This window comes from Argiope bruennichi, chromosome 1, assembly GCF_947563725.1.
Source record: "Argiope bruennichi chromosome 1, qqArgBrue1.1, whole genome shotgun sequence".
Taxonomy (NCBI): domain Eukaryota; kingdom Metazoa; phylum Arthropoda; class Arachnida; order Araneae; family Araneidae; genus Argiope; species Argiope bruennichi.
In genome coordinates this window covers 141,584,198-141,610,583 of record NC_079151.1, presented here as the reverse complement: position 1 = coordinate 141,610,583, position 26,386 = coordinate 141,584,198, and the positions used below count along the sequence as shown (strand labels likewise).

General features: G+C 27.0%; 1 protein-coding gene across 1 annotated transcript in view; it reads right to left on the bottom strand.

The window, feature by feature from the left end:
• The window catches only part of LOC129965366 (sodium/mannose cotransporter SLC5A10-like), a 41,339-nt gene that overhangs the window by 9,277 nt on the left and 5,676 nt on the right, over positions 1 to 26,386 (bottom strand). The window contains exons 2-10 of the mRNA XM_056079201.1: positions 14,352 to 14,423; positions 14,153 to 14,257; positions 12,807 to 12,866; positions 12,535 to 12,639; positions 5,906 to 6,011; positions 4,331 to 4,411; positions 2,996 to 3,201; positions 1,450 to 1,585; positions 496 to 603 (exon numbers count right to left, since the gene is read on the bottom strand). Of these exons, the coding sequence (XP_055935176.1) occupies positions 496 to 603; positions 1,450 to 1,585; positions 2,996 to 3,201; positions 4,331 to 4,411; positions 5,906 to 6,011; positions 12,535 to 12,639; positions 12,807 to 12,866; positions 14,153 to 14,257; positions 14,352 to 14,423 (979 nt within the window). The remainder of the gene's footprint in view (positions 1 to 495; positions 604 to 1,449; positions 1,586 to 2,995; positions 3,202 to 4,330; positions 4,412 to 5,905; positions 6,012 to 12,534; positions 12,640 to 12,806; positions 12,867 to 14,152; positions 14,258 to 14,351; positions 14,424 to 26,386) is intronic.

Sequence of the window (26,386 nt, the reverse complement as noted above, 5' to 3'; positions counted from 1 at the left end):
TTTGATTATATAATGACATTTTATTCTATTTAAAAATATTTACTACTTAAAATCAATTAAACACTATTCATGAAAATTTTCAAATAAGAATCAATAGGTAACATAAAAGATAAAAGGAATAAAAAAATATTAATTTTCCAAATAAGCAACTGAAAAGACAGTAATTAATTTCAATTTCATGTAAAATGAGAAAGTTTTCTGAAATGCATTATTAGTATATATGAAAAACTATTCAAATCAGTGTGTAATTAATAGAAAACAAAAAATGAAGTTTCCTGTTCCATACAGAACACTTAAAAAATGATATTTTTCAACGAAATAAATTTTAAAAATTTTCATTTTCAGAAGATACTCATTTTAACATATACAATAAAGAATGATTTTCAAAACTATAAAATACACAAATAATGCCACACAATCTATTTTAAGCTTAAATAAATTTTAAAAAATGTTAACATTTTTATTTACTTTTCTGTAGCATTTATAAAATGTTACCTGAAGGCATAAGTTCCAACACTAATCGAGGATAGGCAACATTAGAACATCCAGCAGGATTTTGACAATACTCCATACAAATATCAGGGTCAACACAAGCAACCTCATCTAAAATAATAATATAATTACTTAAATGGAAAAAAAAATACATAAAACTGAATTAAGTATCCACACAAACAAATATTTTCAGTCATAAAAATTAGTTAAAGGGTACAAAAAAATTTAATATTTCCAAAATTATACAACAAAGGATGCAAGATCTTTCTTTGGTTAAGAAGTTTTTCAGGTTAAAATAAATTTATTTACAATGTGTGATGTAATATATGCATGGGACTAGTTCAATACCATAATAGGCACACCAAAGTAATTCTTAGCTTTTTGTTCCCTTGTTCCCTTGTATAAGTTCCTTTTATTTGTTTCAAATTTTGAAAGCCATGATTAAAAAAAATTCAGAATTTTAAATGTTTTCAAAAATTTTGTATTTTATTAAATCAGTTTGAATCTAAATGGGATCATAAAAAGCCACATGACCAATTAAAGAAAAATATTTTATTACAGATGATTATAAAGAATTTAAAAACAAAATACAGATTTAATTGCAAATAAAGAAAATTTTGGTTGACAATTTTTGAAAAATAGATAAATTTGTATTAAAATAGTTAAAGATTTGGGAAAGAGAGAGACATCCATACTAGTTCAATGAAAGGTTTTTGAAATTTAGTTAAAAATGTGGTTTAGAGAAAAAGATACCAACTATCAGTACACAATAGTAACTTATTATAAGAAAAAATAATAATAATAGAATTTAAACAATAAAAACAAAACATAGCATCAAGAAATTTCAATTAGTTAAAATAAAGAATGGAAAATATGTACAGAGATATTTTCTTATTTATGAAAATGAAGATATTTCTACATGAATGAAAACTAAATGATTTATTTATGAGCATATACCTGTATAAAGTACTCTGCTTATCATCCCTGGCATGACAATCAAGAAAATTGGCAAAATTTTCATGAAACCAGCAAATAGTGTACCTCCCTGTGCATGTGAAAGGGATTTTGCAGCCAACAATCTTTGAACCATCATCTAAAAAAAAAAAATTAAAAAAAAAAAAGATTTTTTACAAGAAAATAACAGTTTTCATTAACATATCAAACAAAATAAATCAAGAGTTAGTAAACTGATGTTATTTGTTACGTATATATAACTGAGAAGTGAAAATAAAAATACATCACAGTTTTATTTTTTTTAAAAATTACCACATATTTCTACGTACGAGTCAAGAGTTTTTGAAACTTTCCCTACAGCTAAGCTACAGGAATTGGCTTCAATACCGATTGGCAAATCTTGTAAAAATGTAGTTATATTTTCATTATCTGGGTGTAAGTAATAAGTCTTTAAGTATCACCAAATATAAAACTTTATTTCTAAAATGCATCTTTCTTAAAAAAATTATTTAAAATTAAACGTTATTTATTTGCAAAAATGAGTTATTTTCAAAATTGTTTATTATTTCTAGTTTGTTTTGCTGGAAAAAGGATTTATTGGGACATGCTATGTAGCCATGCCATTATTAGAATTTTCTGTAAACGTGATTGCCTGTTTTAAATTTACTGTATAAGTGCTTCTCTTCCTGCTCATCTTTCAAGTAAGAAATAAAATGTACCATAAAATCAGGTTATTGCAAATATAACAGATCTTATAAAATGCAGTAAATGAATGGAAGGGGAGAAGATGTGTCAGCTTCATATAGAATTAATAGAACCGAAACTATTATTTCATCTGGTATTTTAATTTACAGCAATTTAATTGAAAAATATTGTATTCTTTTTCAGCAGTTTGGCAATAATTTTGTTCTTATGGTGACAATGTTAGAAAGTCAAACTTTGAATTTTACATATGTTTTCGAAGAAAAAAAATCATTCTCAGCTGATACGCAGACTATTGGCATAAGATATTGTATGATATTCCCACAATGTTGTTCGATCTTCTGAATGCCAGCCAGTATCAGGAAGATATCATAATAATGTTAAGCAACTTATGCTGATAGGGGATCAATTTAAAATCAGGAAATATATAGTTAGTTATATGGTCATTCAGAAGTTTGCAGGGGATGCAAGTTTATTACTCAAAAAGGGTAAAACCAAAGAAGGTAATATTGAAATTTTTTTTTAAAAAAACTCATTGTAACAAAAATTTAACTCATTATTACTTAAAATTATTAATTTATTATTATTTGCTGTTTGACACAATCCATATGATTGATTCCAATACAGCTATAAATTTTCTTATTTGGAAAATATATTTCAAACATAAAAACATATTTGAATTTCATGAATAATTAGTTTAATTGTTTAAGATTAATTAATGATTTCTGCTCTAACTAAAATGATTGCTTTTTCTGATGCCCAGAAGCAAAGTCATAGCATGGCAGATTTTAGATTTATATACAACAAGATTTTTTTTTCTTCCTTTAAATATGATTGAATTACTCACTTGATCAGTGCACCAATACCAAATAGAAGCAGGTGTTTGGCCTAACAAGAAACCTAACCAAGGCATGTCAGGATCATCCCAAGACCTTAAAAGCATCCAAGCATCATCCTTAGGTTTGCCACAATCAGTACCATTGATTCCAACAGATGGAATAGCCTGCCCATATTTTTCATAAAGTCCTGTTATGCCTCCAACTTCCATAAATGCTGAGAAAATAATTAAAATAATTGCTTTAATTTGTAGTTTAATCAAAAGTTTGCTTACTTTGACAAACAATCCCTGAAACATGTTGAAATAGAAGGAGTAATTCTTTTCTTCCACCCCACCCCCCAAAAATAATTTTATGCCATCCGATGGTAAGGCTTTGTTTAGGGACTGGAAGGTTCCAGGTTTGAGACCCGATTCACCAAATAATTACTGTCTAAGCAGAACCAGGGCTCATTAAACCCATCGTGGCCAAATATTTTCTGCTAGAATGGTGCAAAAGCTTGAGAGAAAACAGAATGCCAGCTCAAGTATTGTCCTCCTCAAAAAATTGCAAGGTTCACCAAAAATTACTTTACTGTTGCTTTAAAATGAAACATCAATGAAACTAAATTAACCAAATAGACATTGAGAGAATCCTATCCCATCTTATTTCTTCACAACTTCTTCTTTAATGTAAACTAAAAATAAGAAAATACAGGCAGAAAAATCTGATACAATTCTTTTACATCAAGACACAGATTTTGCATTTCAAAATAATTAGAAATATTAGTTTTAAGAGCTATCTATAATTTTTCATTTTCAAGCCCTTTAATTACTAACAATAAAAATTGATATATAAATGCTCATTGCTTTTAAATTAAACATGCATGATAGCATTTTATTTATATTATATATATATAGCATTCAATATTCGAAAACACAATAGTTATTATGAACAACTAATTTGGAATCCAATTCATAAATTGTATAATATACTAGGGAAGAATTAATTTAATCAGATATTATTTATCTAGAATTTGGTGCAGTATAACCAAAACTGGGTCATAAAAAATTAGACCCTTAATACATTTTTTTTTTTAAATTTCTTAACTGAAAAATATAAAATTTATCATATTATTCATATTATAGAAAATGCAATCAATTTTTAAGAATATTCATATTCAAAACATTCTCAATAAAACATTAAATTTTATTCATAATGATTGAAATACAAAGTAGTTATGGCATATTTAAAATGCATGGCTTTTTAATAGTATTTGCACTTTTAAAGTTAATTTAAGAAAATGATCAATATTTATCAGCTTAATTAATTTTAAGAAAAATTAAAGAATGAAATTAACAACACACCTTTAGCAGCAACAATTGTTGCACCAGCTATCATGACGAAAAATTGCAGAGTATCAGTGTATATGACTGCAGCTAATCCACCTAAAGAAAAATTACATTTTTTATTAAAATGCATTAATTATTTTAAAATGTGCATTTTAAAATAATTAAAATGCACATTTTTTATTAAATGCACATCAATTAACGCATTATATCTTAGGAACATTTTAAAGAGGAAATCTACCATTATTTTTTTTAAAAATAAAATAATCATTTTTTTCATGTGTAAGTTTAAGTACAAGTATTTTCTTAGCTAATGCACAATTACAGTCTTAAGGAATAAGCAAACATTCTTATTACACAAAATCTAACATAGTCAGATAAAAAAAAATCATAATTTTATAAAAATTTCTCTAGTGCAGTTCTAAAAAAATGTGTTTAGCTTGAGGATTCAGAAATATTAACAGCTTTGATGGATCAAGTAGTTTCATTTTCCAAATGTAAACAAATGGTTATTAAGAATTTGGTTACTTTTTCCTTTTGATGGGTTGAATATGAATTTCACCTGTTATACTGAATACTACCCAAAGAATAAAAAAAATCAATGAATAAAAGAATAAAAAATAGAAGCTTTGGTAGCCATTTGAGAAAAAGAAATAATTTGTTTGAAGGAGCTCAATTGGTTTGTAAAATAGTGGCTAAAGAAGGTTTTTCATTCAACCCCATTTAATTCCCTATTTAAAACCCCCACACCCATTTAAAACCCATTAAAGAAGGCAAATTTCATTTCAACCCCATTTAATCCCAAAATTATCAAAATATATAAAAAGTCTGCACTCTTTTTCTGAAAAAAAAAAAAAAATGAAAATGACATTTGATGCTTTTAAATTTCACTGTATGGCTTTTCCCTGACATATAATCAAGTTCTATTCTGATTAACATGTCATTACTTATATTTTTCACTAACTGAACATAAGACACAAAAATTCAATTTATATACATATAATTACTTACATAAAGTGAAAAATGTTATATATATATATATAATTGTATGTATTGCAAATAAAAGGTACAATCCGAATTTAAATTTTTTTTCCATAGTCATAGATAGCAGACAGGAGAGGGCATATATCTTGGAAATTATTCCAACAGAAGTAGTATAATTTTAGAGAGAAACAGAAGTGTGAAATTTTTTTAAGTGCTTCTCTTGTTATTTAGATGATTGGCACTAAAATTTTATCTGTTCATATTAAATATTTTTTTTAATTTGATCTAATGATTAAAATCTCAAAGTTCCACTTTACAGTAGAAAAAAACTGCAGTTTTTTTTTTTAAAGTAGCAGTCATTAAGCAATCTTAAAGTAAGAATCATTGAGGTACTTGTATAATTCGCACATATTTATTTATTCTTATTTAACCACACATTTACCTCATATATACCATATATCTTTATAAGTGTATAAAAATTTGAAATGTATATTCTAATCAATTACTACCACTTTATGTTATTATTTTATTTTAACCTATTTATTTTAAGATATTGCAATTTTCTTTTATAAAAATTAGAACTATTATTTTTTACTTTTATAAACTTACCCGTTATGGTACAAACTCCCGTAAGAAGCAGAAGGCCAACTATAGCCCAGTAGAGATTCCAATGAAGAGCTTGATTAATAAAGACAGCTCCAGAGAACAAGTTAACCTGAAAAATTTAAATCAAATGCCTTAACAATTGCATAAATAGCCCAATAAATGCAAAGAAGAAAAATTAAGAAGAAAATATTAAGATTATGAACATCAGAATGAGAACCAAGATCTAAATATAATTAATGAATTTAATTTAAAAAATAAAATAATTTTAACAAAACTTTTAATACTTTAGATAAGATTTTAAGAAAGATAAGATCTTGAAGATTTGGGACAGTGAAAATTTGGAGATTGGGAGCATATAATGATATAAAATATTAAAATCGCTTTTAAAAAAATTGGCAGTTTACAGTAAAATACCTATTAGCTGCAATATTTTCTAAGCTAGTTAAGAGCTTTTAGGTTTAGATCCCTTTAGTTGAGTTAATTTTTTTCTATGTAGATATTTTCAATTATTCCTATTTCTTTTCTTCTGGGTCATTTATTTCATAAATCTTCACTTATAGCATTTGTATCCTTTCTATTACTCATTTGGGAAGGAGGAGGTGAGAAAAAGAATAAAACTTTTTTTCCCGCCAAAAAAAAAACTTCAAAAGGAAATTTCTGTATTTTAAAGTTTTTTTAAGATAAATCTTAATATGGAAACTAGTGAGAAGTAAGTTTTTCATGAAATACACACTATATAGATGGGGGATCTCATAATAAACATGACTGACTTGAAATACATTTATTAACTTTACATAAAATTAAAGGTGGCAGTCTGCAAGTTTATTTAGAAAATATTTCAATATTAAATAAAGCTTTTTGAATTAAGTTTGCAATGATAATTTTATGCAAGAATATTTATGTTAAATAGAAACTAGCACATTTTTGTCTGTATAATTTTGTATGCAAAGAAATCTAAATAATTTAAACATTTCCATAAATGTTTAAATTAATTTTCCATTAATAAATTACGTTCAATTTTCCATTTCCAGTTTACTCTAAAGTAAACCAAAAGAAAAAAAAAACTTTTTGAAGCAATAAAGCTAAAGTAAAAGGATCAAAAAGTTTACTGCATGCAGATGCAAATATGTGCGAAATCAGAAAAAGTTTGCTAAAGTACCTTAATGTTAGCAATCCCACTAAATTATAAAACATTTTATGTAAGAAATTCTAGAATATTTTAATAGTTTTTTTGTTCAATACTTTTGCCTTCATTTACAACTTGATTTTTGATTAGAAATCGATGCATATCAAAATATCAATCTACTGCATATGGATAGATGGAAATACAAACATTAAAACATAATGTGAGACCCTTCCCATAAATAAATGTAAATAAAAGCATACTTCACAGGTCTTCTCAAAGTCTTAAAAACAAATCTTAAGTTTTACCTTTGAATAAATGCTCATATTACCAAAAAACCCACACAAAAAAATGTTAAAGAAAGTGAGAATGTGAATTGAATATTACTTTCACAATACATTAATCCAGCAATTTTTGGAGAAAGTATAAATAATCATCCCTTGATTAATAGGCAGGTGGTTAAAAAAATGTAAAAAAAATTATCATTTAATGGGAAGGTTTAAAATAATTATATAATAAAAAACAACAAAAGTATAACAACAAAGTATACAACATTTACAAAGTATAACAACATTTATATAAAATCCCCACTAAGAGAAATAAAAATAGACATTTTTCAAATTCAACATTAAGGAAAATCAATTTTTAATATAGATTTTAGGTACAGGTTTTAGAATTTTCTTATAACATAATTATCATTTACTAATCATAAGATGATCTCTAATTATATTTATTTTAACATAGTAATTCCAATACTAATAGAAAGAAGCCTATTAGCTGAAGGCGAAATGCTTGAAAACTATTTCTAAATTTCAGATTGATGTGATAAATAATTGGCATGTGCAATTTATAGCAGCTAAGTTTGCTCATAAGATGCTAAGTAAACTTAGGCCTTTGCTTGCAACTGTTGAAAAAAAAAAATGACTAAAAATTTTATAATACCTTTACTTTAGCATGGCAGAAGCCAAAATACATACCAAATGTGCCAAGAAGCACAAACTTGCCTATGAAAATTAGCAATTTGAAGACAATTTCTGTTTTCTGACATTGTATTTAGCACATGTGGCAGCTTCCACATTAAAAGAAAAACGACATAAAATGGCAAAAATTCTTGCTAGCAGCTGCTAATGAGCTTATATAAAAGTGTCAGTTACACATATGAATACTTTTCCATCTTAAATATAACATGCCTTTTCATGTTATATTTTATCTAGGCAAACTTGTACCAATTTCTTACGATTATAATCAAATATTCGGTACAATTTTCATCTCACAAGTTTGCTCCAATTCAGAATTGAAATTGCATGGTATGGTTATATGATAGGAAAAGTATCTACATATGTTTTGGTAACAAAAATTTATATAAAAATAAATATTAAAGCAAGAAAATTTTTCTAATTCATATTGACCAATGTAGTCCTAGACCCATACAAGACCCAAATCACATAACCTACAAGAAAGAAATATATAAGACATCCAAACACATTAAAATGTTTAGAACAAACATAATAAGACAAATATTAACCATTAAATAAGAATCAAGAATATATATAAAACATCAGATTTAAACAATAGAAAGAAATTTGATGTAAAAGCTTATTTTAAAAAATTTAACCAAAAATCTTGATAGTTGAAGAGTAAATATGCTTTTGAAATCGGATATGAATTAAATAATAAGGCCACTAAATATTATTTGTTGTGGGGTGTAATTAAAAATGCAATTCAGAAATTATTTATTTAAAAAGTCATGACTGATTTTAAAAGCTGTAATAAAATTAAGAATCGTACTAAAATAAGTTATAAATTTCAACTTAAAGAAATTATATTAACTAAAAAGTTGAAAAGTCTTAAATAATGTTGATATGAAGAATTTAACTGTTTGGAATATGTATAGGGAAAAATGAAATTTAATTAAATGGTTTTTATTCATGTCATGAAGTTAAAAATAAAAGTACCTTGACTACTAATGTACTTCAACACTTAATGAGAACTTAACTGAAAGAGGAAGGCAGGCAGCAAAATACTACCAAAATTGCAAGGATTTCAAAAGTAAATTAGTACAATTTAGCAGTTTCCATATCATAATACGTGCAACAATAGAACTCAAAATAATGCACAAAAATATGCACATTCTAATGCTGCACTTTATTATTAATAAAAACTTCAAAGGAGATTTTACAGTTTTAATAATTATTTAGATTTTGTTTTATAATACAAATAATAATTTGTTTTATAATACAAATAATAATTTGTTTTATAATACAAATAATTTGTTTTATAATACAAAGTAATAATATTTCCATCATTACTCGAGTTTGTATGCTATATTTTTGTATCAGCTGCGTATTTAATCCATTGCCTTAACTAATGAGAATAAATGAATCCCGTTTAACATTTAAAATAAAGCAACATTTAGAACAGTTTGTCTACGCTGCTTCAAAGGAAAAAATAAATTGATTAAATCAGGTATTGACAGTTACAAGATTAAAGCAAGTGCATAGCAAAAATTTTAAAAGGATTAAGTTAATCAATTACCATAAAGTTATCTATTTAAAATATTTAAGTGCTTATCTACATTAAACGGCCAATTTTTATAAGCAACAGAAATTATAATTTTGAACATATTTGCATTTTTCACCAAAATATTTATCAATTATTTCAATAAGTCATAAATTATATCATCATATCTTTTATTATTATCATACAAACTTAATATCAATTCACTACAATGAATTATATACTTCAATGAAATGAATCTTCAATGATTTCCAACAGCTGACCAACAATTATTTCATAAAATTTAAGTTTTAACTTGCTATTAAACAAAGTATTAATAGTAAATAGTAATAGAATATATTTTGTAATGATGGAATAATGAAAATCAATACAATTCATAGCAGCATCTCTACACAAAACTTATTTTAATTTTAGAATTATGTAATAGCGGCTAATTTTTGTTGATATTTTATAAGCGTTCTAGAATGCTGCAATACTGATGTGTAAAATCTCCTTGAAGAGTAGCAGTTTTTATTAAAATGTGGGTAGCATGATAAATCATAGCCATTTGTACAAATTTACCTTTGACATACCCAAGTATAAAAATGAAATAAACAAAAATTGTGGACTAACACACACTTCTAAGTAAGGATGATTGCTTATTATATTTTTGTTAAGATTTTGTTACTCCTTTGTGCTCCCTGGTACCATTTGACAGGGGAAGATCACACCCCACAATTATACGAATAATCAATTAGAGCTGAAAAATAAAATTAAAATTTTAAACTCTATTCAAGTACTAAACATTCAGAATATACAGAAATTAACCTTAAAGCTTATTCTAATATTTGAAGTGTAAAGGTTCAATAAAATAGATATGAAACTAAAAAGAGCTCAATATAGTTTGTAAAATAACTGCTGCAATTTGTCCAATAATGAATAAAAATCCATGCATATAATATTTTATAAAAATATTTTTCTTCATAAACGAGATAAATTAATGAAATGAGGTTTGACCATAACTAATTTATAATTCAACTTTCATAAGATAAATATTAATTTTCATTGTTACATTCATAATTATTCCTTCATGATAACATATATTAATACTTATTTTTTCAAAGAGTAAATAGGATTATTTAGTAACATATTATATAATGTAAAATGGCTGGCCTTTTCAGAGCCCTTTCTAGTTCCAATTGAAATTTTGACATTGACCTAATAAAAACACATGTTTCAAAAAGGCGTTAAAATGATTGTACAGGTGGGGGAAAAAGTCAAAGGCAAATTCATAAGGAAAATCTATATTTAACACATCAGCCAAGGCATTTTTAATCAACACTCCATACACGAAATATTGAAAAATCGAAAAAAAAAAAGTCCTGCTACCTTTTTTTGTGAATAACAAGCCTATTGTATTCAATTCTATTCATTTGGTCTCAACAATTTTCTGGCGTAATTTTATAAACATTTTTAGAAAATATATTTTTGTGAATGTAAGAAAATGCCATTATTATAATATTCAAGACCCTTGAGTTTTGCACTTTAAAAATATAATATGAAAACTATATTGCATAACTCAATAGTGTATTTATGAGCTGATGTATTCAATAAACATTTTGCAAGATAGTTTTATTTTGCAAGTTGAGGAGTAAATTCTAAATTTGTCCCAGCAGCAAGTTAAATTGTACGATCATTTTTCCATCTTTTGAAAATATGTCAAAACATTTTTTTTCTTTGTTTCTCATTAACAACAGTAGAATCCAAGAAACTAAATGCTTTGGACAGGGAAAATATGCTGTAAACTTCAGAGATTATTCACAATGAATTATTATAAGATTTTTCTTCCAAAAAGATGTAATAGTAATGTATTAAATATAAAGGGGGGGGACTATTAAACCTATTATTGTTGCATGCAAAAAAAAAAAATGGACAAAACTAATTTTTAATGAAATACGTGTAATATATGGCATCACATTTTTTGTATATTTCATATTATCAGCAAGCATTACAGAAACCAAGCATACAACAAAACAGGAAGTCTGCAATTCAAGTTTTCTAAACTTCTTCTAAATTCAGTTACAAATATTGACATTTCTTTTTCCTCCTCATTTATTTTTTCAGCTTTCAATTGCTTTTTTTCCCCATCCAATGTAACAACTTAAGGAATCCATAATAAAACATGTAATCTTGTTTTTGTTAATCAATTTCAACAAATTTAATTTGTGTATATATTATACTAATACTTGAGATTAATATTGAAAACAAGTAGAAATTCCAGATACTTCAGATTTTTCAATTTACATCTTTAGCTAACAAAACTGCATGCAGCAATATTATTATGAATTAAATTCAAAGGATTCTACTGTGCAATTTTATCAAGCTGCTGTTCTATAATGCTCTGAATAGGGCAACTTATTATTATTATATGAAGTAAATTCGAATACCTCAATCCTATTTTTAAATACAAATAATTCTATCAGAAGATAAGACTTAATATTAAAGGCTATATTTGTATATATAATCATTGCTTTGAAGAAAAATTGTAATAATTAATAAAATCAATGCAAATGGATTTGATAATCCATTTGCAGTTTCGATATATCTAGATAACTTCTTATGATTAAATATTATGAAAAAAATATGAGATAATTGACTAGTAAAATACATTAAAGTTTTAATGTACAATTATATAAAATTAATATAAAACCATTTAAATAAATATTAATGCCTTGACAGTTAGCATGACGAAAACTGGATTAAATGCCCAACATTTCCTCCAAGATCATACAATTGTAGTTCAAAATTTCTTTGCTACATGTCTAAGAAACATTTATAAAAAATATCCTATAACCATATGATGCAATACATAAGTTATTGATAATAAGATCTGAAAGAAATTAAGAGAATCTCTTGTGGCTATGTGTATTGAATGGGTCTTTATCAAGTTATTTTTTAGGATAGAAGGATCATTATGCAAAATTTAAAACAGCAAAAAATTATTACTACTTACAGATATTTTTGTGAAGACATACAAAACCAATGATAAAACAGCAAGATAAGTCCTAATACGCAACCCTCCAAATCTTTTTGACATATATTCTGGGAGTGTACAGACCTAGAAATTTAAGTTATTCAGCATAAATTATCAAAGTTTTATTCCAAAAATATGTAAGTAAGCAAACTGTTTAGTAATAATTTATAAGAAATACTTAAAAAGAGAAATTTATACTTTTTAATATAGCCTATTTCAATATAATGAAGGAAATGTCCAAATAGGCTTACCCTGCTGGCAATAAAAACTGGTAGAAAAACCCAACCTGTCAACTGAATGATGGCTAATGCCTAAAACAAAGAATTTTAAGTGATATAGAGATTATATTACAAGTATGAATAAGCACACATTTACACATTCATTAACGTATGAGCATTTATTATTACAGATTAAACCATATGATTCAGTTCCTAAAAAGAAATAAACTTAAATATATTTTAATAATTCAATAGCTAATAAACTTATTTACAAAAAAAAATCCCCACTTTTAAACTTATATATAATTAATTTATACATGTATAGATGAATTTTAAAGGAGATATAACCACAGCAAAATAAAATTGAATTGGAGGATGAGGATGATTATACATTGGTTGTTTAGAGGCAGAAACATTTTAAAAAGAATACGACAAAAATTTATAATTTACAAAAGTAAAACAAACTGATCTTTGCATAATCAATAAGGAAAATGTTACAACCCTAATAACATGGCAAAACATCTAAAAATATATTATTTAGATTAATTTTGCTGCAGCTAGATTTAGAGAATTAAACATCAAATTTTACAAAGACAATGGACCTTCAATAAATGAAATTCAAATACAGCTAAAATATATTAATGTTCTTTTTTTTTACAATAAGATGGAAAAGAGAAATTATGGATTTCATACTAAAACAAGATTTTTAAATTTTGCACCTTTAATAATAATTTTTTGATATTTTTTAAAATGTCTTATTTTATTTACACAAATTTTTAAAAATTGTTTAATCTTTAATAATAAACCAATATAAAACAAACTAAAAGCATAAGCAAAACTTTAGAACTTCATCTTTACAAAATAAAAAAAATGGATTTTTTCCCACTGATTTTTAAAACAGTCTTTGATTTTGAGTTAAGCATTTAAAAACACTGCTATATTTTCTAGAATATAGTTTTTTAAAAACCCTAGAGAAAAGTTAAATAAAATAATAGTTTAGAAATATTTCTGGCCCAAATAGGAAATTTAGAAAATTATAATTGCCAGTTGGTAGCTATGAATAATAAGTCAACAATTTTGTTGTTTTGACTAATAAAATACTCAATAAATGATATGAAGTATTTTAACATGTTTTCTGGAAGTCTTCTGGCGAAAAAAAAATGATACTTATACATTTTAATTAGAATGCTCCAATTCATTCTTCTTATTTTTTTTTAGGAATAACTGTAAATCCAAATATGATTTTAACACAAAATTAACTAGTGAACAATATGCTATGAACAAATTATTATATAATGTGTTCTTTTCCAAGACTGCATTTGTCTTTAGTAGATCAACAAGAAATTTTAATGTTTTATGTTTTTGATTCAGGTACATACATTAAGTTCAAAAGCTCCTACTCCTATACCAGATGCAGCTCCAGAGCCTGCAAGCCCAATAAAATGTTCACTTCCGATATTACTAGCAAAGAGTGAAGCTCCAACCTATAAATAGAAATAATTAACGCTACTTTTTTCGAAATTGTATTTTGACAAAAAACAATTGGACAAGAAACACGCAAGAAATTTATGTACTTACTGGAAGCCAAAACATAAATCTTCCAGCTAAGAAATAACCACTGATTGTTGATCGATTAGATACACACATTGACTGAAAAGAAAAAGAATGAAATTAGAAAATTATTGGCTATTTGTAAGTACTGTAATTACTATATGGAAGAAAAAAAATACACACACACACAAACAATATATGTAATTATTAAATTAAATTATTAACAATATATGTAATTATTATTAAATTAAATTATATGTAATTATCAAATTAAAACATATTGAATAAGAATAAAATGTAAGGAATCTAGGGAAAAAAAAATCGAATAATCATTTTCATTCTTCTGTATGATTAAAAATAGAAGTTAAATAAGAAATTAATAAAAAGAAAGAAAGAAGCTTGAAACAAATATTACCTGACAGGAAATTCTAAATTGAACAGTTAATGTAATTGAAATTTAATTTTAAAAATTCAAACACATTTTATGCAATACATAAAAGATGACAATTTTTTTTTAATAACTGCTTGTTTTAAAGGGAAGAAAAACAATCTTACGTTATATAAACAAATAACATGCATTTGAGATAATGAACTAAAAGAAATGGTAGAAAAACTGTCTAAGAAACCAAAGAAAATTTGATTGTGAACAAGACAAGCAATATTTTTAAACCAAGAGAATAGAAAATTTATTGTTCTTGCTATAATTTAATTTGTATTAGCGGCAGAATTTCTAAAATCTATTGTAGAGATAAAAGAAAAATATCATAGTCGGAACTGCCATCCTAATTAAACATTAGTAAAAAAAGGAAAAATATTAGGCAAGGACAAAATCTCACCTTGATTAGAATTTACTATGTTTAAAGGATTACTAGTAGTTTCTTTAGATACAACTTAATTTCAAAATTGTAAACATTATTTAAAAAAAAAAAAACACCTTTTTAGCGTTTTCTTTATTGTGTAAGTCAGAGATGCATAACCCAAAATTTTTTGAATAATGTTTATGTTATTTAGAAAAGATGTTATAAAAATAGCAATAAGTTATCTTTAAAAATTATAAATGAAGGCAAATATCTGTAAGAAGAAGTAAAATATTTTGAAAGAAAAATTGCCATCTTTTTGTTATACTTTTTTTAAAGTTTGTATTTCTAGTTCTATATATTATCAACAGATGACGCCAGTAAAATCCATTTTCTGAAACAGACTCGGGAACCATGAATATAGAAACGGAGTCCGTTGTCAATGCCCAATCGCGATGTTCGCAGTTTCGAAAGGTTTTTTAGTGAATAATCACAATTGCAGTGACAAGTGGTATCGAATGAGTGCAGCGGTTTTATAGTTCGAAGATGAAAGAAAAAAATTGCTTCATCCAATTTTCAGCTCATACTTCCGCTGTCAATGATTTTTTGCCTTCAATGAGACTAAGTTACATTCACGGTATTTTGGTACGGACTTCTTACGTTTGAACACTGGTCAAAGAACAAGGCGATAACCAAGTTGGCATCCCCTCTCGAAGTTTACACACCGCATTAATGGAAGGACGTTTGACCCGTGATGTCAGATTTATGATCTATCAGGTCCACATACATTGCAGATCCTGAGAGGAATCGGGCTCCGAACCCGGCACCGAAGCGAAATTTTACCACTTGGACACGTCGGACTTCTTTCTTCAACCAACTCTTCTTCAGAAGAACATCTGATATTTCATTATCGCTTCAAGGAAGGGTTTCTATTTTATATAATCATTGGGTAGTGTTCAAATTGCTTAGAAATGAATAAATCGAAAATTCCTTTTCTTGTAAATGAATCAAGGATTCTGTATTTAAGTCGGTATTTCCCTAAGTAGCGCAAACTCTTTTCATAAAGGAGACCAGATACAAAAATCAAATTAGTTTTTAAAAAGCTTTTCTTACCGACCATCTATTACCCAAGAATTAACTAAGCGCCAAATTTGATTCCTATGGTTCCAATAATCTTCCTTACAGGATGTTACATTCTGTGCATTGCGATTTTTCATATCATGTGATTTACAGAAAATATGTCAGGATAAAAGCTTTTATATTTAAACTTCCTATTTATTGAACACCAAATTTATTTTAAATCTCCGGTTTCACAGCGTTTATGTAGAATAAACTGCATTAAATTGCAATAGTAAAATCTTTGTCGGGATTTTTAAAAACCACTTATAAATTTAAGGATATCTGAAAGCTGTTCATATATTGTGTAAGTATCATTTAGTTTGAAAACTGACGATGAAAATTCTTAAGAAAGGGCTATACACAATAAAAGGTGAATTCTTCCATTTTCTTATAACATTTACTATAGAAGAAAGAATGATCATTCTCTTCAGTTATCATAGCGGCTCATCATAGCAAACAATTTTTTGAACTAAATTTTAATTTAGCTGCAGTATCTTAAAAGGAATCTGAAAATCACTTTTAACCATAAATTTGATTACTATTTAACCAAAGAATATAAAACTTTGTTAAAAATTTCTCATCACCTGCGTTCTACTACAGACTTCTTCATTCGAAAAGTTCCAATCGTTATGAAATTAGTAGAAGAAACAGCAACGAAATTTTCTTTTCCCGATATCTCCGGATAAAAGGAACTCTGCTTTCCGATTAATTTATTGGAAATTAATTTCCGCTTATAAACACAATATATAACTCACAGAGGAATAACAATAATAAAGAAGACCGGTCAAAAGAAGCAATTAGAAAAATGTACGCTATACCATAAAAACACAGGAAAATGCTTCATGAAGTAATCTGTCAAATATACGAAAATATTTGCGATTAAAATTATGAACTTTTCGTCACATGAAAATGGATTCGTGTTAAATTGAAAAGTATTTTTTTCGTTATGATCATACAACTTTTCCGGTTAAGCAGAGGCGAAGTGGAATTAAAGTAGCGAAGAAAATAAAAATAAATAAATAAAAAATTTAATGATAAACGTACTTGAGGGGGGGGAATACGAAAGAATGCATTTTTCAGTTTTAGGATGAACACTTTTTTCAAGTCACGTAAAAGTCATAATTTTAATCGCAAATACCTCCGAAAATATTACAGATAAATCCATAAAACTCTTGCCAGTTTTTCAAAGAATTATTATTATAGCATAACGTACATTTTTGTAACTGGTGTTATTTTTTGGGTTATAAGAAATAACTTCCTTATTTTGCCCCTATTGTGCTTCAACTTGTTTCAATAAATTCAGTATAATCATTTCCATAGCTATAAAAGACACCGTTTTGTCTTAAAGGGAAAAGGAAAAAGAATTTTATCTATCGCCTTGTATAATTAAAAGTGCCGACTCATTGTAGTGACTATGCATCTTTAACATATCTTTCATATTGTCTAATAAAAAAATAAACCTCTGCTAAGTATGTCAGTTTATATGGCAGGATCATCATCCAGATGGTGTGATCAGTAAAACCGATAATGAGTTAAACAAATTTATATAAGAAAAACAATTCAGATTTTTTTCCTTTCTTTCAAACACGAAAATGTCAAAAATATGGTACTTTCATCCCAACCTTTAAATGCCCCTCTCCCTAAGAATGAGTTGTGAAACTTTAGCACAACTAAAGTTTCACAACTTTAGTTAACTCTCAAACTTCAATTGGTATTAAAATTAAAATATATCACGCCACTATCAATCGCTAATTATATGAAGTACTATTAAGCCGCTAAACTGGTTGAAGTCTGAAAGGGCACATTAGTCTTCAATTCACGATATTATGAATATTGCACACTGTCTTAAGAATATTATACAATTTACGTATGTATCACAAGACCAGGGACGTAAGATTTTAAAGTTATTTCAAGTACCATAAGATTAAAATTTAATCATTAAATTTTCAAGCGATTATAATTATTTCATCTAAGCTGAAGCTTTGAGGAAAAGTAAATCCGATGGTATATTTGATAAAAAAAATTATGAAGTAATGTGAAAAAATTAAGAATTCTCTTTATTGGCTGCTAGTATTGATTTTTTTTTCTTTTCATATTTTTTTTATAATTCCAATGAATTTATATTTCAATTGAGCAAACAAATTCGAATTGAATTCCCTTTTTATACAGGTACTAAGATCATTCATTCGCTAAAAATTTTTCTAGAACAGTCAAATAGCAATGCGAAGAATGAAATATGAAATCGGGGATTACATTTTACTTCCTTCAAGTATTGTTTGATCGCATATCCTGTTTCATCTCAAAGTCATTTCTGGGTCAATATGCAAAACAGAACTTTCTAGAATCATTTACATTTCAAGAAACTCTGAATTAATGAGAACTCGGGAGAATGACAGCCTTTCATAACAGACGATCATCAAATAATAGGTAAATCCAACTGATTTTCCTCGAACTTTCCAAAGTACAATAATGAAGTATTGATGATAATTTTTCTTTCACAAGGTAAAAAGTTGTTATAAGATACCGTATAAGCTAATATTTTGTAAAAGAATACAGAAATGAAGATGCATAGCCTTTCTATTCTAGAAATAATTTGAAAGCAGTGATTAAACAAAGTATGATTTCTCCCATTTTGCACAAATAAAAAACAAGAAAACTCAATTTAAAAGTATTGAAGAAGGTTTAATGCTGAAAATACATATACTTATCTATGAATATTTTTTTTACAAACAATTATTTTCTACTTAAATAAATATTTAAGAAGAAAAATAATATCGTCTTAACTGCTAAGGAGCCAATGATTCGTAAGCAAACAATTATTCTTTTAATCTTGGAATGCATAAATAAATTTAAGTTAGTTAATGTAGAAGTCAAATTTTTTAAAATAAATCATTTTCAAGATTTTGCTTTCAAAATCTCTATTATAATATTATATTATATATATATACACACACGAGGGAATGAGACATGATTTGGATTTGTAAAATTTACTGACAACTGGATTATGATTCATTATATTTATTATGATAACCAAACTCAAAATAATTTAAAAATATACTTCTATTAATTATATATTTGAAAATTATGCATATTATTACAAAAATTGTTTTAATGACTTCTTTTTACATTTTAATTTTTTTTACAATTACTATCAAAAGTGTATCAATCATGATTAATCTATTTTTTATCAATAATTATCTATATGTGCATCTTATGACAGATAATTTGTATACTAAAGCATCTGAAAAATGGCCGAATATATTATATTGAGTAAATTATAATGAATAAAAATTACAATGTTTAGTGACGTGCATGTACAAGTCAACCAATTTCTCTACTTATCTACTCCATAAATTGAAATAAGACTTTTTTGAAGCATTTTTATTAGTTATGAATAAAAACGTGTAATTAAATTTGGAAAGTCATGTTCTATGCTTCAAGATTAAATGATTTTTAAAATTATTTAAGTAATAAAGAAATCGTAAAAGTATTCATATTTATTTAAGTCTATTAGTCTGTAAAATGCAAATATTTTTTTATATATCTTTACCTTAAAAGTACACAAAAGGGAACAGCTGAACTCTGAAATCAAGAATTAAACTAAATACAACCGATATTTGTGTGTGAAGATCTATGCTGAATTTAAAAAAGTATTATATAATTATTTATTCTTCATTTTTATATTTCTATTTATACATAAACGACTGATATTATTAGATAATTATATTTTATTATCAAAAGTAAGATTACTTTTCTTTTCTACTATATAAAATCTTTGTATTTCAATTTTGACTTCACAGTTATGAGCTTTGATCTTGCAGATTTCTATACCGCTGTGAGATACTACACAGATTCTGAATCGCCGTTTGAATATTTGGTTACATAAGTCCTAGATTATTTTTTAAAGAATTTTTCTTAAGTACTTATATAAAATGCACAATAAAATTACAAAATATTTATATTTTACAATAACATCCAAAAAATTCAGTATTTCAATACAAAGATTTTAGAGATTACGAAAATTGAGAAGTCTAAGAAATTGATCATAATATGGATTATGCTAAGTAGTCGCCCATGCTTTTGCAAATAATATTCTCTTTCGCATATAATGACAAATCTGATTCGCGCATCGAATTATTGAATTTTAATTTTAAATATGCAATTAAGTGCAAGTATTAAGCAACTTAAAATGCAAAAACTACTTAAAAATTCTTCAATATCTCAAATGTCCTTATATTATTATAGAAATTAAAAAAATAAAGGCCCTATATAGGATTTGTCATTTAACTAGGAAGTTAAGTAAATTCATAAGTCAAGGGGTCAATTCTATGCCACAAATGTTTCTAATAAATTTAGAATACACTATGTAAAGCAAACAATTTTATGCTTGTTGGTAAAAAAGTCAACATTTACATTTAGAAATAAAATGATACCAATGTTGCAGAGCAATTAATTGATCGAAGATATCAGTAATCCAAAACAAAATCTCGGGAAATAGCATCGTAAAAACAGCACTAACAATAACAAAAAAAGAAAAGGTCATTATTCCCCAACGATTATCTAAAATAATTAGCGTTCTAATCAAAACTCACAGCGTGTTTCTTTCAAGTAAGCCCCGAAGGTGGAAACGGCAAACGAGCCTGTCCAATTATACACAACAAGCCAGCGACAATCAGAGGGAATATTGCTTTCTCCCCGCGACACGCCTATTACAAGCAGACAATAGCAGTTGCAGGGCATATTCATCTCCATTTTCCACGTTAATCGCCCAGCGTCTCTCGGAACCGCAAGGATGAAGACCGAAAAACCTGCTTTACTGACTCCCGAGCACGTGCGGGAAGCGGACTCACGTACCGGCCGCACGTGAATCGAAAAATGAATGACCTGTGAGAATGTTTGGGTGGTGAACTCGCGTCTCGGAAAACGAATGCTGTCCTCTGAGGTGAGCAAGACCTCTTGAAAGACAGAATCGGGACCTTTTAATGAGCTAAAAACAACCTCAGTTCTTTTCTCATGCCACTATATTCAAATGAGATTTGGATTCCGATATGTTTTTAAAAATGGTTAATTCTGCATTAACCTCTTCGCATACAATGACGAGTCTGACTCACATATCGGATTACTGGATTTTTAATTTGCAATTAAGTGGTAATATTAAATAATTTAAAATGCAAAAATCACTTTAAAACGCTGCAATATCTCAAGTGCTCATATTATAGGAATGAAAATATTAATTGCCCTAAATAGGATGTAATCTAATTAAGAAGTTAAGTAAATTTATACATCAAAGGATTAACTGTAACATTTATTTAAAAATGCTGAATTTTCTTATATTTACAATAATTTTTTCCCCACGAAATTTTTCTGCATTCCATATGTTATTCATTCTGTTCTTAATTCTCATTAATAATTTTGTATTAGAAAATTTTCAGAATCTTATTATAAAAATTTGTTATACAATTATGATGCTAGTCATATGCAAGCAAACATCATTGAAATGCAAATTCACTTTATAGCACCAACTTCGTGAGATATAGGATTACATAATGTTTCATTTAAGTCATATTATTTTAACATTTATTATAATGATTATGTAGAGCATCTTGTGGAACCATCTTTTCCTTTTTTTTAATTAAATTAAAGTATCATAATTTCAAAATAAAAGAAATAAGTTAAATAGATTTTAAATAAAATAGAATCAAGAAGTCGTTGATTAAAAATATAAAAATAAAAATTCATTAGTTAATATCTGCCCTCTGTCGAAAAAAAAAAAACTGTATGAATCGATTAATTTAAGATTTTAGCAAAAATTTACAGGGACATAAATTTTTCGGAACTTTCGGTTGAACCAAATCAAAATTATAAACAGACAATCGCTTTTTTAACTTTCTTAAACTTAACTTTTTTTAAAAAAATTTAACTTTCACAAAATGATAACAAGGAGAAGTTTGAGTAGAAAATATATATTCTACACAGGTTTAAGAAAACCTTCGACTATTCGATTCCGAAGGCAAAACTCGAGGACAGCATTCTCTAGAAGCGAAAGGTGTTCAGTGCCAGAAGGATATATTAAAAAAATCTTTTTTCTTATGTTTAAATGATATTATATATATATATATATATATATATATATATATATACTAAACAGTATTTACAAAGTAAAATTTGTGAAAACAAAATATTTATACATATTTATGTAGTATGTTTTTACGTTCTTTTCTCTTATCTGCAATTTTCAGAATCGGGCGCATGGTGGCAACTAGCGCCAAATCGTAACGTTTTTAAGGTGATAAATCACCAAACAACCTTTTCTTAATTTCCTCATATAAATATTAGCTTGCCGAGTTTTGATAGGTTTGCTAGAGTCGGCGAGAATTTGGTACCCGATTCTCCTATTTTACCAAACTGGAATGGCTGCCCATTACTCTATTTAATGAATCCATCAGTGCCAACTATGCCTTAATAAAAAATAAAAATAAAAAATCACAGAACATAAAAAAAAATAAAATTATTTCAGAAATACGAAAGAAAATGTTAGGGTCAATAGAATTGAAGCAGAAAATTTAGCCAGACCTTCAATTTCATCGATGGATGCGCGTAAAACAAACACGAAAAGCACAGAGCGTGTCGGATTTACTGTACTGGAGGATTTCGTCAAAGAAAAAAAAATACAAGGGACTAAGGCGAAACGTGGACCGGTTTTCAAATCAGGGAAAAAGGACCAACTAAAATATCTAAAACTAAATAAACATAGCCAGCCCATTGGACTGAAGTAAGAAGCCTTTCCTGAAGGACAAGTAAGGAAAACATCCCTATGCGGACTAGGGAGGGAAACCTCCAGAATGTTCTCGAAAAGGCGATCGAAGCCTGATAGAGTACAAAAGTTCTAAAATTGTTTTTGGCGGAATAATTGGCAGCTTATCAACATAAACTCACAATCATCTTCTGAATGAGTGTGGGGTATTTTTAGAAGCAATTTCTATTTTTATTTATCCGAATCCTATCAAAACCTACTTTTGCTTTAAATATGTTTGAAGTCAATTTCGTGACGGGTATTTTATCAATACCGATTTCCATAGGTTAACTAACAGATGTTGATAAATTACTTCTAAGCGATGAAATGATTAACATTCTTTTCTATTGTTTCATTTTTAACAACTATAACAGAAAATGTGTTTTATTTACTGTCACTGGAGTCAAAGTTTAACTTTATCTTAAAAAAGATATTTGAAGCATTTGTTTTCTACTTGAAGTAATTCACTTGATTCTACCTGATTTAATTCAATATTTTCTTTTTCGTAAAAAGCAATCTAAAGCAATAAAAAGGTTTGAAAAAAATGTAAGTAAAAATTATTTCATTTAACATTGCACCATAGAAGAAAAAGAGTCAATATAAATTTAGCAAGATAATAAAATATTTATATGCATATCATCCTCAAAACGAAATGATTTAGAAAATCAATCGCGTTTTCGTTGGCAAGTGACATGAGGCTATATTTAAAAAATCAAATCCGTTCAATTAATTAATGCCTTTCGAATCATCCTTCACCGAAATATAAAATCTGTCTATAATTTATGTATTATCTCTCTCTACTGACTAAATTTTTCTGGAAAATTCCCTACAATCAAATATGACTCTTTTCTGGAGTCGAAAACCACACGGTTTAATTCCACTCCTTTAATTATGCAGAAATGTGAAACTGCATAGTAACCGCAGAACATGTGTTATTCTCCGATGATAAGAATGTTCTCTTGTCCACAAATGTTTCTTTATGTATCAACTGATTTGGTACTGGTATGTTAAAAACAATAAACCGCATTACGGTTTAAGGGGAAAAAAGGGTTTTATAGCATTGAAATCTACTATTAGAAATATAAACCAAGAGGCAAAGTGAAAGTGATATTTTTCAAGAGTGACTATTCGGAATTTTCAATTATAATGCTTTTTAAAATTAGTTTTACATTTTCATTGGAGTATTGGATTAGTAAATGTTTTCAAATGCACTTATCAGAAGATCATCCAAACGAGATTTCTTAAAATTATGCATCAATCAGTGCAGACTAAGCAACTAAAACAGAACGGCGAGTTACTTCACATTATAATTTATTTTATGCTTTACACTAATTAAATGATTGCTTTATATTTACACAAATTGTTACCAGATAATCTCCGTTTCATAAAAAAAAATGAGAAAAAGGTGCTATTCTAAATTATTTAGAGATAATTAAACTATAATCAGTATTCTTTCTGATGATTTTCAGTTTATTACTCCATTTATGCATGCTTTTAATACTTGATAGAAAAAACTTTTTCATTCTTGGTTTCGAAGCCCTTTTCTTTTACATAAAATTAAGCATAAATTTTAGAAATATTTTTAATTCCTTCCTAATTAAATATTTGTAATTCATTTAACTGATTTCACATAACAGACAAATGCCAATCGTGAATAATTCAAAATGTTTCATTTGATGTAAAATTTATGTAAAGTACAAATTAATTTAAGATTATATATAATTTCTTTTTGTAATTTTATTTCTCTTAACTTCAAATTTTTCCTATTAAATACCATCAGCAGCTTGTTTAGTAAGGTTATGAGGTCAACTACAGATCATTTGCTCATTTCAGTTAACAAATAGAAAAATTACATCAGCGTTATTTCTATGATGCAAGTTGAAAACAGAAATCACACAAAAACAAATTTTTTGGATATTTGAGAATCGGCTGCTGTTCAGTATAATCAGTTTAAAACTTGGTTATTGTTTCCCACCGTTAAAATTGCTCAATAAATAGTCGCTATTTTGTAACTTGAAGTTAATAGATTCAATCTGCGATAATTTCTATTGCGAAAGCGGATGCAGCGAAGTCAACGTTGCAATTTACTCCTTTGATTGTTCTAATTCCTTATTATAAATAATAATAAGGAAATATAAATAGGATGATCGTACTAGTTAACTTCCTTCAAAAATATTTTACGGATTTTAACTAATATGTATACAGTTTATTTTCTTTTGTCCAGGAAACAAAAGAAGTCACTCATTCACTATGAGATACAATTTTAAGTATTAAAGTATAGATAACTGATATGAAAAAGAAATGGATAATTGCCCAAAACGACACAAATGTGAGCATTGCGATTTCAATTCATTGGCCTTTTGATCAGGCAATCCCAGTTTCTGATTCTTTATTGAAGCCTTGAGAATATATCCCTGATCTGTCTCAGTTTTAAATAAAGCCATCAGATTGCTTTGGATCTTTTCACCAAGAAAACGGATCGTGTTAAAAAAACTTAAAGTAAGTTGCTTTTGAATATTTCACTGCCCTTCCCAACTTTCATTTTAAACAAACATATACATAAACAGTATGACCACAACAATGGCACCTCAGTATTGGAAGTATTGTTTAATTTTCGTTCCATGTATCGCTGCTGCGAATATTAGAACAGCCAGATTCCAAATTTGAATCAGTTTTCTTATTTTCGAATCACCTCGTTCTGACTCTTTATCGACTCACTCTCCGTATCTTATTTAGGTTAGTTTCACTTGGTTTAGATTAATTGAATGATGTATTTTAAATGCATGAGACACATCTCCTACTTTGAATCCTTGTCAGATGAGACACCAGAAGATTCTCTGATCAATATCTACTATTCTTTCTTCTGGAGCAGACCTTTGGTATGCGTACATCATTTAGCAAAAATATTGGTCTTAGTCGAGGTTACTTGACGTGATTTGTGATAAAGGTGGTATGAGGTATTAAATAAGAAAAGCAGTTTTTAATCAGAGATGAATAAAAAATTAGAATTACATTTGGAAAGCCATTTGCCATACTTACAGATTAAATGATTTTTTTTTGATGAATTAAAAAAGTATGATTTATTTAAGTCTATTGTTCTATAAACATGTGAATATCTGTAACTAAAATAAAAATATATAATTTTGTTTCCAGAAGTTCGTATAAAAACAAACTTTCTCAAGGGTGAAAACCACTTGCTTTGAGAATATCGAAACACGATTCAAGACATGCATAGGTAATTATCTCGAAAAGTACTTATTTTCAATAAATCAAAGATAAATTATTTCAATTCTCTTATTTGTTTTGACATTTAATAACTCCAATACAAAAATAAAATAAGAAGTAAAATAAAG